Source organism: Pongo abelii, chromosome 5 (assembly GCF_028885655.2).
Source record: "Pongo abelii isolate AG06213 chromosome 5, NHGRI_mPonAbe1-v2.0_pri, whole genome shotgun sequence".
Lineage (NCBI taxonomy): Eukaryota > Metazoa > Chordata > Mammalia > Primates > Hominidae > Pongo > Pongo abelii.
This window is the reverse complement of record NC_071990.2, coordinates 12137469-12158049: the sequence shown is the minus strand read 5'-3', so window position 1 is coordinate 12158049 and position 20581 is coordinate 12137469. Positions and strand designations below refer to the sequence as shown.

Sequence of the window (20581 nt, the reverse complement as noted above, 5' to 3'; positions counted from 1 at the left end):
TGTGTGTGTGTGTATGCACGTGCTTGTGTGTCCATGTGTTGGGGAGTCATGTTCAAGGAGACGGGTGAGAAGGAAGGACATGAGCAGATACCAGGGTCCTCAACTCTGGTTGCAAGGAAGAGCACTTCAGAACTAGGGCATATCCCAACTACTTGGGGAGTAAAACTGAGAGTCTAATGATCTGTGTGCTCATGGGGGCTCCTGGAGTCAGTAAAGATTTTGGACATTGGTGCCAGGTATAAGCATCGAAGGAGTAATTGAAAGAGAAGAGGGCCAGTTGTAGTAGCTTGCACCTGTAATTCCAGGCGTGAGCCAACACACTTGGGGAGCTCAAGGCAGGAGGATTGCTTGCAGTCAGGAGTTCCAGACAAGCCTGGGCAACATAGTGAGACCCCCTCTGTAGAAAAAATTTAAAAATTAGCCAGGCATGATCGTGCACACTTATAGTCCCCGCTATCAGGAGGCTGAGGATGGAGGATTGCTTGAGCCCAGGAGGTCAAGGCTGCAGTGAGCTATGATCACACCACTGCACTCCAGCCTGGGTGACAAAGTGAGACCCTGTCTCTGGAAAAAAAAAAAAAGAAAAAAAGAAGAGGAAATACATTATTTATATGCACAAATAATATGCCGGTCATATATGCCTATAATGTATCAGAAGAAATGTACTATAAATTATATTGGAGTAAAACAGCAAACTCTATACCCATTCATGAAACACATCAATAAACAGAGCAGAATTAAACATGGGCTGCATCAGAATTTGAGTCGAAATATTTGGCCACAGTGGAGAAATACCAACAGCAGTTTTGCCTTGTTTCCTAAAGAGACGACCTTTCTGGAGGGGTTTTCTGAGCTGGGGGGTTTCTCCCCTTTTCCCTTCAGTCTCCTCAGCCCCCGCTTCCTCCCCTTTAATACTTACAATGGTGAGAGTCTGTTAGGAATAACTCAAACAATGGATGACCTCAGAGAGTATAAGCCTTTAGCAAGAACATCAGGTAGAGAGAGGGCTCAGGGAACAAGCCTAGCTGCAAAGAGTGAGGGGAAAGAGAATGAGAGACACACTTTTTTGCTACTTTCAGCATTTGAGAGGGGAAAGCCCCACAGTCAAAGAGACAGCCTGCAACAATGAAAGAAGCCTGCAGCCTGTATAAAAAGATATTTTTACATGTATAAGACATGCAGTTAAAATGTGCACACACAAATAAGGCAGAAAAAGAGCCATCTGGCTCATTAATTAGTGTAAATATAACACTAATTTTAGTCCTGTATGAAATTCCTCAAAATTTGTGATTAAATAACATGCAGTACAACCCATTTGTTCTTCAGCCAACATATACTGAGTGCTGATTGTATGCTAGGCATTGTGCAATGTGCGTTCCTGCCCTCATGGATCTGACAGTCAAGTGGGCATGACAGTCTAATCAGGGAACTGCCCAGGAGAGAATGTGAGGCTGCACCTTTGATGGAGAGTTCCACGGTACCAGAGAGCATCTCAGAGTGGGATATACCCTCTTAGGAGGAACAGGAAAGGCTCTGGGAACTCTCTCCTGACAAATTACATTTCTTGAGAAACAAAGGACAAAAAACCAAACACCGCATGTTCTCACTCATAGGTGGAAATTGAACAATGAAAACACATGGACACAGGAAGGGGAACATCACACACTGGGGACTGTTGTGGGGTGGGGGGAGGGGGGAGGGAGAGCATTAGGAGATATACCTAATGCTAAATGACGAGTTAATGGGTGCAGCACACCAACATGGCACATGTATACATATGTAACAAACCTGCACCTTGTGCACATGTACCCTAGAACTTAAAGTATAATAATAATAATAATAATAATAATATAAAATAAAATAAAATAAAACAAAAAAATAAGATTGTTATTGCATTTAATAACAGTTGGAATTCATATTCCCTGGACCTCTGTTCTTCTAGTTTGGCTATCACAGCCATGAACCTGCCAGGTGAATTGAGCAAGTTGGAACTTACTGTAAATATCAGCTTCTGGCTTCTTTCAAATCACTCAAGATTTAAATATCAAAGATGCAACTTCAGGACTTTCTCTTTTCTTATAACTTTATATGCAATGTCTGGTTTTGCTCAATTGTCTACTTATTTACCCATCAATAAATATTGAGCTACAGACACTGTACCCTATGTTAAGTGTTCAGAGCACAGAGCCTAGCTGGAGATACCAGGGTGTCAGGAACTGTTTGAAATGAATATATAATTACAAATTGCAATGACTATTGCTTTATGGGTCAGAGTTTGTAATTATGGACAACAGGATACACTATAGACAAATTAAGCACAAAGGCGTGCATTAAGAGTACAGCTAGCTCCATATTCTAAAGAGGTCTAAAGAACAACTCTAGGCCAAAATTCCAAGATCATCGCTCCCAACTATTGCAGAAATAGGCCACCGAGGGAGCTCCTGCCCTTGTTAAGGAGAGAATCTCACATCCTCTGCCAGGACCCCAGCCAGCCAGATGAACCCCTCTATCCAGCTCTCTCTCACCATGTAGCAGCATATCTAAACCACCTCTCACAGGTATGTCTGATGGGCAGAATCTCAACCACTTCTAGAACCCAGCTGCAAGGGAGCCTGGGAAAGGCAGTTTTAGTCTTAGGCCCAGCCTTCGAGAAGGAGACTGCAATGCATGTTAAGGGAGCCCCACACAGTTGGCTACGGCCTCTGAGGGAAAGAGCGGGGAACTGCCAGAGAAAAATAACACCAGGCGTCTGCTTTAGGTTGAGTAAGAGAACAAGACCATTCCTAGGAAGCAGCTTTTAAAGTCAGTGCAGAGGAAGGAATAGGATTCAGTTCATCAGTGTGTGCAAAGGTCCTGAGGTAGAATTTGACAGTGAGAACGCACAGGAAAGTGAAGGAGGAGACTACATGGGGAACATAGAGCAAGGCCTGAGAAGCTTGGAGAGGTGGAGGGGCTGATTGTTCAGGACCTCATGCTTTATTCTACCTGCAGTGAGAAGCCCTGAGGGGCCTAGAAAGGGGGATTTGGGTCTACGCTGTCATTAATGCATAGCCGACGAAATATGCTATAATTCACTGTTAATGCTTTCTTCTGCAAGAAGCAAGATATGTGACTAAAAGGGCCCTAGAGAGAAGCAATTAGAGGTTGGCTCAGGCATTCAGTGACGCCTGGGCCCTGGGGCAGCCTCTTCGTGGTCCTTGGGGCTGCTCCCACAGGTTCACAAGACTGCGGTTGCGGTGCCAAGTATCACGTGCTCCCTCCAACGAAGGCAGGGACCGGAAGAAACCTCTCTTTGAAAATTGGGGAAAAAACCCTGTTTTCCAGAAACCTGCACATTCCTTTGCCCAGGATTGGGTGCCATTCCTCTGCTGAGCTACAAACACACCAGGAATGTGGTTATCTGAGATTTTCAGATTCTACAGTGGGAGGCAACCAGTGCGGAGAAAGCGTGGCTTTCGATAGGGAACCACAGCAAATGCCAGAGCTGTATTTTATCACAGCCACAAACTCCACACACACTCATGTCATCCACACAGAGTGAGCACAGGCTCAGAAAACACCCAGAACAAGACCAAAGTGAGTCTGGACTTTCCCAGCTAGAGAACACTAGAAACCCTAAGGCACGGAACGGGATGTCTAAAAAAAATCCACACTTGTATAAATCAATCAGTTTTTCCTGGGCAATTGCACTACTTAGAAACTTTGTTTATAAATGTATCATTAGCATATTCATAGCGTGACAAAACCCTAATGACAAGGTGCTTGTACTATATACCAAGCCTCACCATCAGACACAGGCCCGGGCAGGGTTAGGCTTGCCTGTGTCTACCTGGGAGCCACAGATAGATAGACTCCCGTCAGTCCTCCTACATTAGTGCTTGGCCATGTGCACACATGCGAATAAGCCTGATGTTCTTCCCCGTCTCTGTGACAGGGTGCCAGCGTCAGAGGAGTCTACCTGGATTGTACTCTTTGTAGTTGGTGTTACTACAGATAAATCATTTCTCTTTTTCAGACCAGGAACAGCATTTTACTTTCCTTATCTAGTTCTATTCTTTCATCATCTCAGAAGAGTTCCAAATTTCTCCCTCCATCGAGTGAGGGGCTAAGTCGTGTTTTCCAGTTATTGTTGTTTGCACGAGACAGTGGCAGGCAGGCACACCCCCAGATATATGTTATTTTCTGTTTCTTTCTAATGCTTGTTGGATAGAGACTAAAAACCCTGCCAGATCCCAACGCCATGAAAAATCTGGACTGCTGCCCTGTTGCACACTAAGGTGGAGTGGGGAATATTCAGCTGCCTCTTTTGTTCTCATCAGACTTTCCCTAATGTATTCCCAACTCCTTCTACCAAAATCCCGGCTCCGGCTGCTCTCCATCTGGGAGAGCAGGGTTTACAGCTGTCTCTGGCTTTGACAGTGTGGTTCTGTGACCAACAGCATGAGGGGCTTGCTGTTACATAGAATGGACTCTACTCCAGAGATTTGTCTGTGAAATGTCTAGTTGGAGGTGTAGAGAAAAGGAAAGAGGCAGAGGGATAGCGAAACAGAGAGCAGAATTTCTATGAATTTAGCCTTCAGCTAAATTCAAGATAAAGTGTAGAGTGTCATAATGCATTTTTGCAGGGAGGGGTGTGGAGTCTCGCTCTGTCGCCCAGGCTGGAGTGCAGTGGCGCAATCTCTGCTCACTGCAGCCTCTCAGGCTCGGGTAATCCTCCCACCTCAGCTTCCAAGTAGCTGAAACTACAGGTATGCACCACCACACCCGGCTAATTTTTGTAATTTTAGTAGAGGTGGGGTTTTGCCATGTTGCCCAGGCTGGTCTTGAACTTCTGCGCTCAAGCAATCTTCCTGCCTTGGCCTCTCAAAGCACTGGGATTATAGGCATGAGCCGCTAGGCTTGCCATCATGCATTTTTAACGTTGCAAAAGAAGTGTTAGCTCTGCTTTTTCCCTTGCCTGCTGCCCTGCAATTTAGAGCTTTAATGTTCAACATCCAACCTGATGCCCTGCTGTCTCTGTAATTCCAAAGCCTCCTATGAATAATGAAATAGAGTAGGAAAAAGGAAAGAAGGTAGAAGAGAAGTGAATAGAAAAAAAATGAAGATTGGATGAAAGAAAAGAGGAGAACATGATTATAAGTGTAAGTGATGGGATAAAATTGCTGGGGAGAAAGAATTCGCTCAGATAGAGAACTCTTGTACCAAACATCTGACTTCCTGTTAAGTGCCAGGCCCTCTGCCGGGCACTGAACGCCGAATATGCAGGGATGATCAAGAAAGACAACTTTCCTGCTTTCATAGAGTGTGCATTCTACCAAGGGAAACCAAGAATAAACAAATAAACAAGTGTATGACGTAAGGTCAAAAACCGATAATTCCTGTGAAGGGAAATCAATCAGAGTAAAAAGATAGGGTGCAATAGGAGCGTGGCAGGAGGCAAAGACCTCTCTAAGGAGGTGTCATTTGAGAAGGAAATTCAAGAAAATGAGAGAGCAAAGGACTTCGACGTCTGGGAAAAGGGCACATCAGGCTTAGGAAAATGGAGAGAAAATATCCAGAGGTGGAAACAGTCCTGGTGAATGGAGTGAGGGAGCAGGACAGTGAGGGAGAGGGATGAAAAGGGAAGGATGGCCCAGAGAAGTGCCAGGAGGAGCCCTGGGAAATTGTAGTCAGGAGACAGTTTGTGCTCTGATTTTTATGTTAAGAAAATGACTATGACACTGAAGAATGGCCAAAATAAAAGTGCTGGTGAAGATGTAAAGGAACCAGAATCTTCGTATCTTATGTGGGAATATGAGTCAATAAAGCCACTTGGGAAAATGAATTGACAGTATTTACTAAAGCTGAATGCACATATATTTTAAAAATTTTTTTTAATTATTTTTATTTTTATTTTTATTTTTTTTTTGAGATGGAGTTTCACTCTATCACCCAGGCTGGAGTGCAGTGGCGTGATCTCGGCTCACTGAAACCTCCACTTCCCGGGTTCAAGTGATTCTCCTGCCTCTCAGCGTACCAAGTAGCTGGGATTACAGGCATCTGCCACCACACCTGGCTAATTTTTGTTTTTTGTTTTGTTTTATTTTTATTTATTTATTTATTTTAGTGGAATTGGGGTTTCACCATGTTGGCCATGCCGGTCTCAAACTCCTGACCTCAAGCGATCCACCTGTCTCAACCTCCCAAAGTGCTGGGATTACAGGCGTGAGCCACCACGCCTGGATCACACATATACTTTTGACCAAGCAGTTCCACTCCTGCAAATAAATATACCCCCAAAGAGGCCAGGTTCAGTGGCTCACACCTGTAATCCCAGCACTTGGGGAGGCCGAGATGGAAGGATCACTTGAGGCCAGGAGTTTGAGACCAGCGTGGGCAATATAATGAGACCCCCATCTCTAAAAATATAAATAAATAAACAAAGCTAAAAATAAATAGAAAAATTTGAAAAATATACCCCAAAGAAATAACAGCTTGTGTTCACTAAAAATCGTGTACAAGAGCATTCACAGCATATTTACTCATAATAGCCCCAAGCTGAAAAATAGCCCAAATGTTCTTTAACTTTACAAAGGGTAAATAAATTGTGGTATATTCATACAATGGAAGACAACAGCAAAGAAAAATCACAAGGTACAGCTAAATACAAGAGAAGAAATTTTTTTCAGACCTAATGAAGAGATGAAAGAAACTAAATATGAAAGAATACATTCAGTATTTCTCCATTCATACGAAGTTCAAAAAAGTGGAGGTCATCTATCATGATAGAAGTCACATTTGTTACATTTGGGAGTTATAGACTGGGAGAGGTCACGGTTGAGTCTTCTGGGGTGTTAAAAGTGGTCTATATCCTCACAGATGTTCCATATACAATGTCTTCATTCGTTTGGGCACTATAACAAAATACCTTAGACTGGGTAATTTATAAACAACAGAAATGTATTGCTTATAGTTCTGAAGTCTTGGAAGTTTGAGATCAAGGTGCCAGCAGATTAGGTGTCTGGTAAGGGCAGACATAGATGTTGCCTTCATAGATAGAGCCTTCTAGCTGTATCCTAGCATGGTGGAAGAGTGAAAGGGGAGGTAAGCCTCCTCTAACCTCTTTTATAAGGGCATTAATCTCATTCGAGAGGGCTCTGCTCTCACGATCTAATCATCCCCTAAGACGTCACCTCTTAATACTATTGCACTGGGGGCCAGGCTTGGTGGCTCACGCCTGTAATCCCAGCACTTTGGGAGGCTAAGGCAGGCAGATCGCCTGAGGTCAGGACTTAAAGACCAGCCTGGCCAACATGGTGAAACCCCGTCTCTACTAAAAATACAAAAATTACCTGGGCACAGTGGTACATGCCTGTAATCCCAGATACTCCAGGGGCTGAAGCAGGAGAATCGCTTGAACCTGGCAGGTGGAGGCTGCAGTGAGCCAAGATTGTGCCACTGTACTCCAACGTGGGCAACAGAGTGACACTCTGTCTCAAAAAAAAAAAAAATACTATTGCGTTGGGTATAGGTTTCAACATATGTATTTTGAGGAGGGGACACCAACATCAGACCAGAGCAAATGCATCTGTAAAAACTGAGTTGAACATTAAGATTTGAACACCTTACAGAACGTATGTTATACCTCAATAAATATTTCGGAAGATGAAAGGAAAAAAGAAAAGACTAGCCTGATTTTCTGTAAGCATGTTGTGTAGGGTCAACAATGGAGGCAGGGAGATCTTTAGGAGGCTGCTGCAGTAGCTTGGGAGAGAGAAAGTGGCTTGGACTAGGATGCTGGTAGGGAAGGTTCTGAAAATGGGTCAGAGTCAGGGGACATATGCTAATTTGGGATGACAAGACATGCTAACAGATTGGTTGTGGGATGTGAGATAAAAAGAGGAATCAAGGATGACTCCCAGGTTTGTGGTCTGGGAAACTAGGTGGAGGGTAGAGCTATTTGTGGACAAACAGGAGGGAAGAACCTAGAATCCTGTTTGGTACGCATGCCCATTGATATCCAAGTAAAGATGTGGAGAATAAACAGGGGCGCATATCAGTGTCCCTTAAAGGGGATTGTAGATATGCTTTTGGGAGTTACCAGCATATTCATGGTATTCAAAGCTGTGGGGCAGATGAGAGCTCCAGGGGGTGGACTGTAGATGGAGAAGCGAGTCTGAACCTACGGGTACTCAAACATTTAGAGGCCAGGAAGGAAAAGAAGATCCAGAAAAGGAAACAGAGAAGAAGCCGCAGTGGGGAGGGAAAGGCAGGGAGAGGATAACAGGAAAGTGCCTTGGAAGCCTAGTGAAGAAAATCAGGTGGAGCTGCAGATTCAAGGCTCAACTCCCAGGATTCAACTCAAATTGCAGACCAGTTTGAATTGGTCAGCAACAGAGCTACAGCCTCTCTGAACATTTAGAGGTTGCTGGCTCAATTGTTGCTGTAAAGTTGATAAGAACTGAGAGCTGATCATTGGATTTGGTAACATGGAGGTTATCAATGGCTTGGCAATGGTAGTTTCACTGAGTATGTCAAAACAGATAGGAATGAGGAAATAGAGACAATCGGTATAGATAACTCTTGAGGAGTTCACCATACAACAAAGCAGATACATGAGGAAGTGGAAGACAGGGGGATAGGACATTTTTATTTTAAGATGGAAAATATTAGAGCATGCCTGTATGTTAATGACAGATCCTGCAGAAAGGGAGGAAATAGTGACATGGGAGCAGTGGAGAAAATTAGAGTAGAAAAACCTTTAGCGGCATCAGACAAATGGAACCCAGTGTTCAGAAGAGGGGTTGACTTTAGACAGGATCAGAGACAGTTCCCCTCTTGTGGCAGGTGGGACGGCAGAGGGTCACGGGCGGTAGGCTGACTGATCAGGAGGTGGGAAGACATGAAAATTCTCCTCGGGTTGCTTTTTATAGTATTGTAAAAGAAGGGGAAACGGTCATCATTTGAGAGTGAAGACAGAAGTTGGAGGAGAAAGGTGTGAACAGTTGTCTGGGAAAGAGAATTGGTTAGGGAATGAGCTGGGACTGCCTGGTAGAAGTAAGGGCACCCATGAGGTTGCATGGGTGCAGCAGATCAGTCCGCAGAGCTGTGTTATTCTCTACATTCAGTTCAGAATGATGAGAATTGGATTAAGCCAAAGACGGGGGAAGGTCAGGTGGCCACAATATATGGAAAGGAATCATTTAGTGATGCTTCAGGGAATCTAACCCGGGCAAGAAAAGAAGCAAGGACCTGAGCTGTTTGAAGGGGAAAAGGTGGGAATTCACAGAAAAGAATTTGACAGCACCAGTTTAGATGAAAACAAGGATGCCCGTGGCATGGCCATGTCTTCCAGAAAAAAGACACATTTATCTGTGCATAGGGAGGTGTTCAAAAATGTTCACTGTAGCATCGTTTGAAATCAAAAACAAACAAATGGGAAAACCAAATGCCCATCAACAGAAACATGTGTTTTAAATAATAATGGTATATTCACACCATATAATAACACGTGGAAGTGAAAATGATGAACTAGTGCTGCAGGTCAGCAGGGACGACTCTCACATTCCATCAAGAGAAAATAAAAGGAAGTCGTGAAGGAATACAGTCTGTATGATCCCAGTAATTATAGGTTTAAAAGCATGCAAAACTAAACAGTATTGTGTAGAGAGATAAAAGAAAAAAATTAATAAGTGAGAATGGTAGTTCTTAATACAAAGTTTAGATAGTAGTAATCTAGGGGATGTAGTTGGGAAGGCTATGTAATGCGGTTTAATGCTCTTGGTAATATTTTATATCTGTAGTTAGATAGTAGATATATGACTGCTGTGTTATTCCTTATATTGTTTGTATGTGTGAAATGATTCTTGACATGTTTCAAAATAATAATGATTTTTAAAATAATGCCAATGGATTGGCAGTATCTGGGAAGTCAAGATAGTATTGGAGTGGGCATATTAGGGAAAGCCTGGAGGTTGTAATCAGACAGGGCACTTAAAATGGGGATTGCTGAGGTGATGCAGTTACAGATATTGAAAGGCCTTGAGAATATGTAGCAAAGGTGTGGTGGAGAAACAAATGAGTGGGCATAAAGGGGTCTGGGAACTGGGAAGCCAGGGTTTTGGATGGATAATCTATGTGGATGCTGAAGGATGTGAGTAACAGGGCTGGAAGTATAGCACTATTTCTAATGTAAAATAAATTGACAATGAATGTTTATCAAAATGAACTGAATTTCTTCAATAAATTATTGATAATCCTCTTCATTCTAGGTCTCTTTTTAATTTTTCTTCAGTGTAAAATATCAAGGGTTGGTTGAACATTGTTCCACACACACACAGACACACACATATACACACATCTATCGGACCACTGTGTCCTTCAGTAAAAACTCCTAAGTTATTTACTTCCCATAAGGGAAATAGTTACATGTGGATGTGATGGTACAGCTGACTGTCACCCGCATGCTTATGCCTACGATTTTGGTTTTTGTTTTTTTTTTGAGACAGAGTCTGGCTCTGTCACCCAGGCTGGTGTGTGCAGTGGCGCAATCTCGGCTCACTGCAAGCTCCGCCTCCCAGGTTCACGCCATTCTCCTGCCTCAGCCTCCTGAGTAGCTGGGACTACAGGTGCCCGCCACCAGGCCAGGCTAATTTTTTGTATTATTTTTAGTAGAGACGGGGTTTCACCATGTTAGCCAGGATGGTCGCGATCTCCTGACCTCGTGATCTGCCTGCCTTGGCCTCCCAAAGTGCTGGGATGCTTATGTCTACAATTTTAAATATCAGATGAAAGCATCTTGAATGGAGAGTGAGGAGTCAATGTGATGAGTGAAAGACAACTGGATTATTTGTACTGACAACAGCACCTATTTTTACAAAAGCCAAAAGCCAAACAACAACAACAACAACAAATCCCACACACAAGAGCATGTATGTGTGTTGGTGGCGAGGAGGGGTTGGTGCAGGAGGGAGCATCTGGTAAAAATATATTTTAAAAAGCATATTATATAAAATAAAATGCTCAGAGGGATAAATAAGGTAGTTCTTTTTTTTCATCCAGACTTCTGATCTCCAAATGGTGATTAAGCTTTTTAGATTGGGAAATTCTCTTAATCAGGTAGTCATGGCCGTGTACGGTGGCTTATACCTGTAATACCTGCAATTTGGGAGGCTGAGTTGGGTGGATCACTTGAATCCAAGAGTTTAAGATGCCTGGGCAACATGGTGAAACCCCTTCTCTACAAAAAACACAAAAATTAGCTGGACATGGTGGTATGTGCCTGTAGTCCAAGCTACTTGGGAGGCTGAGGTGAGAGGATTGTTTGAGCCTAGGAGGTTGAGGCTGCAGTGAGCTATGATCATGCCACTGCCCTCTAGTCTGGATGACAGAGTAAGACCCTGTCTCAAAAAAAAAAAAAAAAAAAAAAAAAGTAGTTGTAAATCAAGGAGTACTTTGTTTCTGAAGCTCTATTCCCTGAATCTATATTTTACTACAAAATCTGGAGATAGATACTGATATGGTTTGGCTGTGTCCCCACCCCAAATCTCATCTTGAATTCCCACGTGTTGTGGGAGGGACCCAGTGGGAGGTAATTGAATTATGGGGGCAAGTCTTTCCCATGCTTTTCTCGTGATAGTCTCCTGAGATCCAATGGTTTTAAAAAGAGGAGTTCCCCTGCACAAGCTCACTTTCTTTGCCTGATGCCATTCATGTAAGACGTGACTTGCTCCTGCTTGCCTTCCACCATGATTGTGAGGCTTCACCGCCATAATTGGAAAAGTTTAATTTTCCAATTAAACTTCTTTCTTTTGTAAATTGCGCAGTCTCGGATTTGTCTTTATCAGCAGCATGAAAACGGACTAATACAGATACATTTTCACCGACCATGAAGCCCGGCACCTACCACACCTTAACACACAGGTAAGCAGCATCCATAGGCTTATGAAGTCATGGGCAGGAAGGTTGCTTTGAAAATGTGGAAAGCCTCTTCACTTACTGCCAGCAGCCTCTCGATACTGGAGCTTAGGGCAGCAGGTTTCTTATTGGGCTTGATCTATCAGTAATCATACAAGGTGTGGTTCTACACACCAGAGATGAAAAAAGGAGTGAGGGTACAAAAAGCTTGAGTGATTTCCAGTCCCTTGAAGGACTTAAAAGCTTTTCAAATTGATCTCTGAGCTTCAATTGCATCATCCGTAAGATGAGAGTCGACTGATCTATAAGATCTATTTTAGTCATAAAATACATTAAATTTTAAAAATGTAACTGGAGGCACCATTGTCGAATAACCCAGGAAACTGATATATAGTATATATGGCTATGCAGACATGCAATTACAGCCTCATGATATAGGATAGTATATGATTGCTAAATTAATGATACACCCAGAAGTGCTGGAAAATATGAGTCCCACTATCTGGTATGATACCAGTCACACTATCTGGTATGATAAATATTGATTGCATATAATGGTTTCTTGGTAAATATTACACTAGCTTTAAAGATAGTTGAGAAAAGTTTCTAGATAAATACAGCAAAATCTTTTAGGATTATAAAAACCACTTTCTCTGATACCTCTATATGAAAAATTGTTTTATTTAATTTCTTTATTTATTTGAGACAGGTTCTCACTCTGTCACCCAGGCTGGAGTGCAGTGGCACAATCACAGCTCACTGCAGCCTTGACACCCTGGGCCCAAGTGATCCTCCCACCTCAGCCTCCCAAGTAACTGGGATTACAGGCACACACCACCACACCTGGCTAATTTTTATATTTTTTATAGAGACGGAGTTCTGCTATGAGGCCTAGGCTGGTCTCAAACTCCTGAGCTCAAGCAGTCCTCCCGCCTCAGCCTCCCAAAGTGCTGGGATTACAGGTATGAGCCACTGCATCTGGCTGAAAAGTGGTTTTTAAGAATGCAAAAAATTCTCTAGCAACAACCAAATAAGGAAAGGGCATAGCATTATTCCATAAACATCAAAGAGTAGAGTCTATAAAAAGAAACAGAAGATTCGAAAGTGCTATGGTTCCGCCTCCGGAAGAAGTACTAAGGAAGGAAGACCACTCCACATTATGAGATTCTCATCATTCCCTACCATTCTGAGAAAAGTGAACTAAGGCTGATAAGACAGTCTTGGGACAAACCAAGGAAAAATTATTTAAGGAGTAGAAATCTTCTAAAAGTAGGAAGTCAATCCGTACAGTCTTAAACTAAAGCATATACCTGTAATTAAAAATACAGTGATCACTTATTGTAATAATTAAGTCTCCAATCTCATAATGTTTTCCACAATAATTTTCTGAAGTTTAGAGGACTCTTTGATGGTGAAGAAATGCTTAATGAAGTTTAGCAACTCTTTCAGTTTAATGTCAGTTTTTCTTTTTTGTTCTTTTCTTTTTTTTTTTTTTTTTTTTTGACAGAGTCTTGCTTTGTCATCCAGGCAGGAGTGCAGTGGTGAGACTCAGCTCACTGCAACCTCTGCCTCCCAGGTTCAAGTGACTCTCCTGCCTCAGCCTCCTGAGTAGCTGGGACTACAGGCACGTGCCACCACATTGGGTAATTTTTTGTATTTTTAGTAGAGATGGGGTTTCACCATGTTACCCAGGATGGTCTCGATCTCCTGACCTCGTGATCTGCCCGCCTTGGCCTCCCAAAGTGCTGGGATTACAGGCGTGAGCCACCACACCTGGCCTGTTTTTCTTCTATCAAGTTTAAGTAAAATTGTGATTTTTTTAAAAAGTAAGTAGCTTCTATAGAATTATTTTATTTTTAAACAATCATTTGACTTGCTGGTTATTTATATGTAGATCTATTGTGATTTTTAAAAAGTAAGTAGCTTCTATAGAATTATTTTATTTTTAAAGAATCATTTGACTTGCTGGTTATTTATCTATAGATCTTTCTATCCATCTATTTATCTAATTGCCCATAACAAATAGCAGTGAGTAGGCTACATTGCAGCACTTTTAAACTTTTTTTTTTTTTTTTGAGAGAGAGAGAAAGTCTGGCTCTGTCACCCAGGCTGGAGTGCAGTGGGACAATCTTGGCTCACTGCAACCTCCACCTCTTGGCCTCAAGCCACCCTTCCACCTCAGTCTCCTGAGTAGCTGGATACAGGCTACTGCACCACCACCACCGGATAATTTTTGTATTTTTTGTAGAGATGCAATCTCACTATGTTGCACAGGCTGGTCTTGAGCTCCTGAGCTCACACAATCCTCTTGCCTTGGCCTCCCAAAGTGCTGGGATTACAAGGGTGAGCCACTACATGGAGCCTTTAAACAATTTTGAGAAAATATTTTTAAATTAGAAAGTTTCCAGTACGAAGGCAAATGTCTCACTTCTAGCAGAACAGAAGTTCTGACAACACTGGGACCACATTGCCACTTGGCAATCACCTGCTTTACCTGAGAAATACCTGTGCCCTCCGGATGGGGCATGTCTTCTTCAGTTTGCCACAGTTGCCATCACTCTTATTGTTCTTCCAACAAGGAAAGCATTAGTTGCTATATATCATCTTGCTTGCACTGTAGTTTAAAAAAAATTTTTTTTAGAGTAGAGAAATATTTCTTCAGACCATGTGGAAACGCTCAAGGTAGACTGAGAGGATTGAGTGAGTTTCCTTACATCAATCTCAACCATGGAAGTTCCTCTTGACTCCTGAAAGCATTTTAGTTTGCAATATAGGCTTAAAGTGACATCTAGAATGATGTTCACCAAGGACCAATCTAATTTTTTTTCCTTGGGGAGATGTGATTTTGTGGGATTAGTTAGTTTCTTCTTTGCTCTTTCCTGCATTACATGATTTTTCTTCATGGTGAAAATGCATCATTTTTAGTTTTCAAAATCGGGCAATATTAAATATATAGACACACACATAACATGTATGTATGAATATACATATGTGTTTATATAAATATATGTATGTGTATACATAAATATCTATGTTTATGTGTGTGTGTGTGTGTGTGTGTGTATATACATATATATATATGATGGAAAGTGGTGTGGGAAAATTATTCAAAGTACTCCGTTTTGTTTTGTTTTTTTTTTGAGACAGAGTCTTGCTCTATGGCCCAGGCTGGAGTGCAGGGGCGCGATCTCGGCTCACTGCAAGCTCCGCCTCCCGGGTTCACACCCTTCTCCTGCCTCAGCCTCCTGAGTAGCTGGGACTACAGGCGCCCGCCACCACACCCGGCTAATTTTTTGTATTTTTAGTAGATACAGGGTTTCACCGTGTTAGCCAGGATGGTCTCGATCTCCTTACCTCGTGATCCGCCCGCCTCGGCCTCCCAAAGTGCTGGGATTACAGGCGTGAGCCACCGCGCCCGGCCTCAAAGTACTCTTACGAGAGAGGAGTACAGAACTCTTGGAGACAGTCTATGTACCTTCCCCTGAGTTAATAAATCAAGATTTTCCATCAGTAATTTTCAGATATACCTCTAGGGAGTCTCCCACATAGATATGTAAAAGTAAATGTGACTCATAAATGGGGCATTCATTTATCGGGCATACGGCTTTTCAGGATTTCTAAAACAGCAGCAGAAAAAAAAATGATTTTTTTTAATACCACAGAAGGAAAACTTCTTAAAAAGTGAGATCTATTCCAGGGGAAACCACATCCAGATTTGGGAGCTGTTTCTTCTTTTTTTCTGTAGAAAGACTGATGAGGAACTTCATCTGAATCTATAATGAGGTTTCAGTTAAGTTGTATTTAATCAATCTTCCTGGCAGTTGTGTTTAATTTACAAAGGTGTATCATTTCCCCCCTTCAAATTATTCAATTCAGTCCCCAGACGCTGTCTCCAACATACTGCAAGCCGGGAGATGATGAATGAGCAGAAGGAGGAAAGGTAGCAATTTCACAGCTGTTATACTTTCAAATTATAGCTTTTCACTAGATTTTTTTCTATTTTTTCAAAAAAATCTAACATCATTATTGATGTCTTTTACATTATAATTGACCCTAGCAACTTTAAACTACTCTAACTATGCTGAAATAGGTAATCAATAAGGATCACAAAACACAAAAGCAACCAAGATTAAAACCGAATATTTTCAAGAAATTATCTGCTTCAAAATTATACCAGCCAATCAAAAGCTCTTTCTTATCTTGAAGGCTATGGTGAGAAAGGTAGGGAGTGTTTGGACAGAGGCATAACGTTGTGCTTTGTAATCCAGTCTTTGCATTTCATTTCTGCACTTTCTACCTTGCAGATTGTTTTATCCATTCCTTCCCTGGTTGGCTGAGGGAGGGATTGTGCCTCCCATAGGGTAAGGACTGAATCATTGGTAACTAGTAAATACTAGTTCACATGTACCATAAACTTCTTTTTCTTTTTTTTTTTTAAGACAGAGTCTGGCTCTGTTGCCCAGACTGGAGTGCAGTGGCACGATCTTGGTTCACTGCAACCTCCGTCTCCTAGGTTCAAGCGATTCTCTGAGTAGCGGGGCTTACAAGCGCCCACCACTACACCCGGCTATATAACCACCTTTCTGAAAAGACAAATCTTTCTTTGTCCTGAATCAAAGTTTCCCTACAAGCTTTATCACTGCCTACTCTGCTTTTAGATGAGTTCCTTAACTCCCACGACATATAACAAAGAGGAAAGAAATCAAAAATTTTTTAACCACACAGAAATATTTTTAACCATGAAGTAATTAATATATTAACTAACATAATTAATTAAGCTATACTATATTAAGTGTATCTATGCACGTATAATGAACCAATACACGTAAAGCACTTAGTATCTGGCACATATTGCTCAATTCACATTAAATATTATTAATATTTTCATTCAACAAATATTTCTTGAGTTCCTACTACATGTCATGTACTATCCCTACTGTGGGGCATGTATCAGTGAATAAAACAGACAAAAATTTCTGCCTTCATGGAGCTTACATTCTAATGAAGAAGTTAAATGTTTAAATAAGTACATTATATAGGGTGCTGGGAGGTGATAAGCCCTATAGAGAAAAAAAATTTTTTTTTTTTTTTTTTGAGATGGAGTCTCGCTCTGTCACCCAGGCTGGAGTGCAGTGGTGCGATCTCGACTCACTGCAAGCTCTGCCTCCCGGGTTCATGCCCTTCTCCTGCCTCAGCCTCCCAAGTAGCTGGGACTGCAGGCTCCCGTCACCATACCCAGCTAATTTTTTGTATTTTTAGAGAGCCAGGATGGTCTCGATCTCCTGATCTCGTGATATAGAGAAAATTTTTAAAACCAAGGAGGATAAAGAGTGCTGGGGGACGGTAGGAGGTGGATGGTTCGTAATTTTGAATAAGTGGCCAGAGGAGACCTGCTGAGAAGGCAAGATGCCAGCAGACTTAAAAGAACCAAAGGAAGGAGCCAGGAAGGTATCTGAAAGAAATATGTTCCAGGCAGAGGGAATGGCACGTGTGCAGAACAGCGAGGAGGCCAGAGTGGCTAATGCTGAGGGAAAACAGGCAAGAAGCAGATTAATCTCTCTGCATTCTATGAAGGAAAAGGTTGTATAAACGCAACACCCACTGTATTAGTCAGATAGGGCTTCAATAACAAACACCACAGGTGGTGTGGCTTAGGCCACAGAAGTTTATTTTCTCACTGTTTTGGAGGAGTCTGAGATCAGGTGTCAGCAGAGCTGGTTCATTCTGAAGCCTCCCTCCTTGGCTGGTAGATGGCACCTTCTCCCTATGTCCTCACACGGGATTCCCTCTGTGTGTGTCTGTGTCCCCCTCTCCTCTTCTTCTAAGGACGCCATTTAAACTGGATTAGAGCGCACTCCCAGGATCCCATTTTAACTGAATTATCTCTTTAAAGACCCATCTCCAAATACGATCATAATCTGAAGCACTAGGGTTTGGGACTTCAACATACGAAAGTGGGGCTGGGTGACACGGTGCAGCACGGAACACCCAGGGTAACTTTTTCTGTGGCCACTGAGACTGTGGTGGAACCGCCCTGCAACGAGGCCTCCTTCCTACTCTGCGAGTCTGGTTATGAGACTCCAGTATCAGGTGACCCACTGCCTCACTTCCCTTCTATGGGAATTGCTTAACTGCATATGCTTTCTGACTGCTGTCATCAAGGTTGCAAGGGTTCCCAGGGCTCATCACAGGACAAGTTTCGGGTGATGAGTCAGCTATACAAAACGAAGTCATCACAAATCTTTTCCTGAGAAATTGCTCAAAAAGGGTGAGGTGTTAGGTGCTACAAGGCATCTAGCTAAGTTAATGAAACATGTAAATCAAGAACTACCAAAAATTAACTACTATTATCTATGGAAATATCAACATGAATGAAGCATTGACCAGAATAATCACTATGAACTTTCCTTCTTTCAGATAATAAATTGCTTTTTAAGAAGTAAACTGTCTATACTCTTCATTAAAATTATTTTTAGGGAGCATGGCCCTCAGAAGGTATTTCTGAAACGGGTATAATGAGTGACAGAGCTGAATTCAAAGCAAGGTCTGATTCTTCCACATCCATGATCCATAAATCTAGATTTTTTTTTTTTTTTGAGACAGAGTCTCAGGCTGGAGTGCAGTGGTGTGATCACAGCTCACTGCAGCCTTAACCTCCTGGGGCTCAAACAATCCTCCAACCTCAGCCTTCAGAGAGGCTGAGACCACGGTCATGTACCACCACACCTGGCTAATTATTATTATTATTATTATTATTTTGTAGAGACTGTTCTTGCTGTGTTGCCCAGGCTGGTCTAGAACTCCTGGACTAAAGTAAGCCCCTCGCCTCGGCCTCCCAAAGTTCTGGGACTTACAGGTGTGAACCACCATGCCCTGCAAATGTAGGTTAATTGTGAGGTAGAAGGTATCAGACCTTCTGCTGGTGGCCCCGCCAGCTTCTGAGGCTGTTTCACAGCAGTTACAGGGAAATTTGCCAGGTATTTCTAGCACAGTGTGTAAACTGCAGGAATTCAATAGCAATTATAGGTCCTTTTTTTCTATTATTAACATAGGGAATTTAAATAATCTAGGAGAAGAAATCAAGGTTAAGAGAAAATGTTGTGTGATCATGAAAATTATATTTATTGAACATTCATATGCCACTACACAAACATTTAAAAAATGAATAAAGATGGTTCCTGACAAGGTCTTTCCAATAGCTAAATATGGTTAAATCCATCTTCAGCAGGCACATTACTTTTCATCATATATGCTAGGGAAATCATTTGCAGGAATTAAGATCTTAGGCTGAAATGAAACTATGCAACGGGCAATCAAAACGAGGTGCCTCACCAGACGACCCAGGTGCCAGCAATCTTAACTCATCAGGAATGATTTGTCTTACTTAAAAACTCAGCAGAATCAGAACACATTTTTTTAAATGCTTCTGAAACTTTGATGTGACATTTTTTCCATAGGATCCAATTTCCTCGTGTTGTATTTGATCAATGTTGGCAACCCCGTAGGTTTATTAACAGACAGTGTTGACAGGTTAATTACAGGAGGAAATTAGCACACATCAGAGACCTAGGTGATCACTCCTACTCGCAATCACCTTTCATTGTAAGTGACTTACTGCAGCTTCTCACCCACTCCTGGGGCAAAGGGTTTGGACAACATAGAAACTGCACAAAACCCAGCTCCCTTCCCTAGGGAAGGAGTCTAGCACTATGTCTTCACTAGACATTTGGCAAAGGCTTCTTTGAGTGCATAAAATATTGAGGATAACTAAAGACAGCATTCTGGTTCCCTAGGACTGCCATAACAAAGCACCACAGACTGGTTGGCTTAAACAATATAAATGTATTATTTCACAGTTCTGGAGCCTACAAATCCAAAATCAAGGTGTTTGGAAGGCCACGCTTCCTCTAAAGATGCCAGGGAAGGAGCTATTCCAGGCCTCTTTCCAAGCTTCTCAAAATTCCTTGGCTTGTGGCAACATAACTCCAGTCTTCATGTGGCATTCTCTCTCTCTTTCTCTCTCTCTCTCTCTCTCTCTCTCTGTGTGTGTGTGTGTGTTCAAATTTCCCCTTTTGGATGGGTGTTGTAGCTCACACCTGTAATCCCAACACTTTGAGAGGCTGAGGAGGGAGGATTGCCTGAGTTCAGGAGTTCAAGACTGGCCTGGCCAACATGGTGAAACCCTGTCTCTACTAAAATATAAAAAAATTAGCCAGGTGTGGTGGCGGGCACCTGTAATCCCAGCTACCCAGGAGGCTGAGGCAGGAGAATTGCTTGAAACCAGGAGGTGGAGGTTGCAGTGAACTGAGATCGCACCACTGCATTCCAGCCTGGGTGACACAGCGAGACTCTGTCTCCAAGAAAAAACAAAAACAAAAACAAAAATAAATTTCCTCTTTGTACAAGGACACCAGTCATATTGTATTAGGGCCCATCCTAATGACCTCGTGTTAACTTGATTACCTTTCCCTGTCTCCATATAAGGTCACATTTTGAGGTACCGGGTATTAGGACTTTGACACATAAATTTTGGGGGGCACACAATACAACCCATAATACACCCTGTTACTAAATTAATGATGGCTCCAGCAGCTGAAATTGCAGAGGGAAGAGGCAGGTGTCATGCTGTATGCTAAAAACATGGGTTTCAGGGTCACATTGACCTGGGTGTGGATCCTGACCTGTT

The 20581-nt window shown here is 42.3% G+C and overlaps 1 protein-coding gene across 3 annotated transcripts in view; it reads right to left on the bottom strand.

The window, feature by feature from the left end:
• Positions 1–910: 910 nt before the first annotated feature.
• Positions 911–20581, bottom strand: part of HIVEP1 (HIVEP zinc finger 1) — a 225368-nt gene continuing 205697 nt past the window's right edge. Inside the window, exon 12 of one of the 3 annotated variants that reach the window (XM_054557203.2) lies at positions 911–1025. In XM_054557203.2, coding sequence (XP_054413178.2) covers positions 1022–1025 — 4 coding nt within the window. In that variant the 3' untranslated portion in view covers positions 911–1021. Of the gene's footprint in view, positions 1026–14373; positions 14510–17537; positions 17717–20581 lie in introns of those variants that run through there. The other 2 variants (XM_054557202.2, XM_054557201.2) reach the window with 2 other exon arrangements.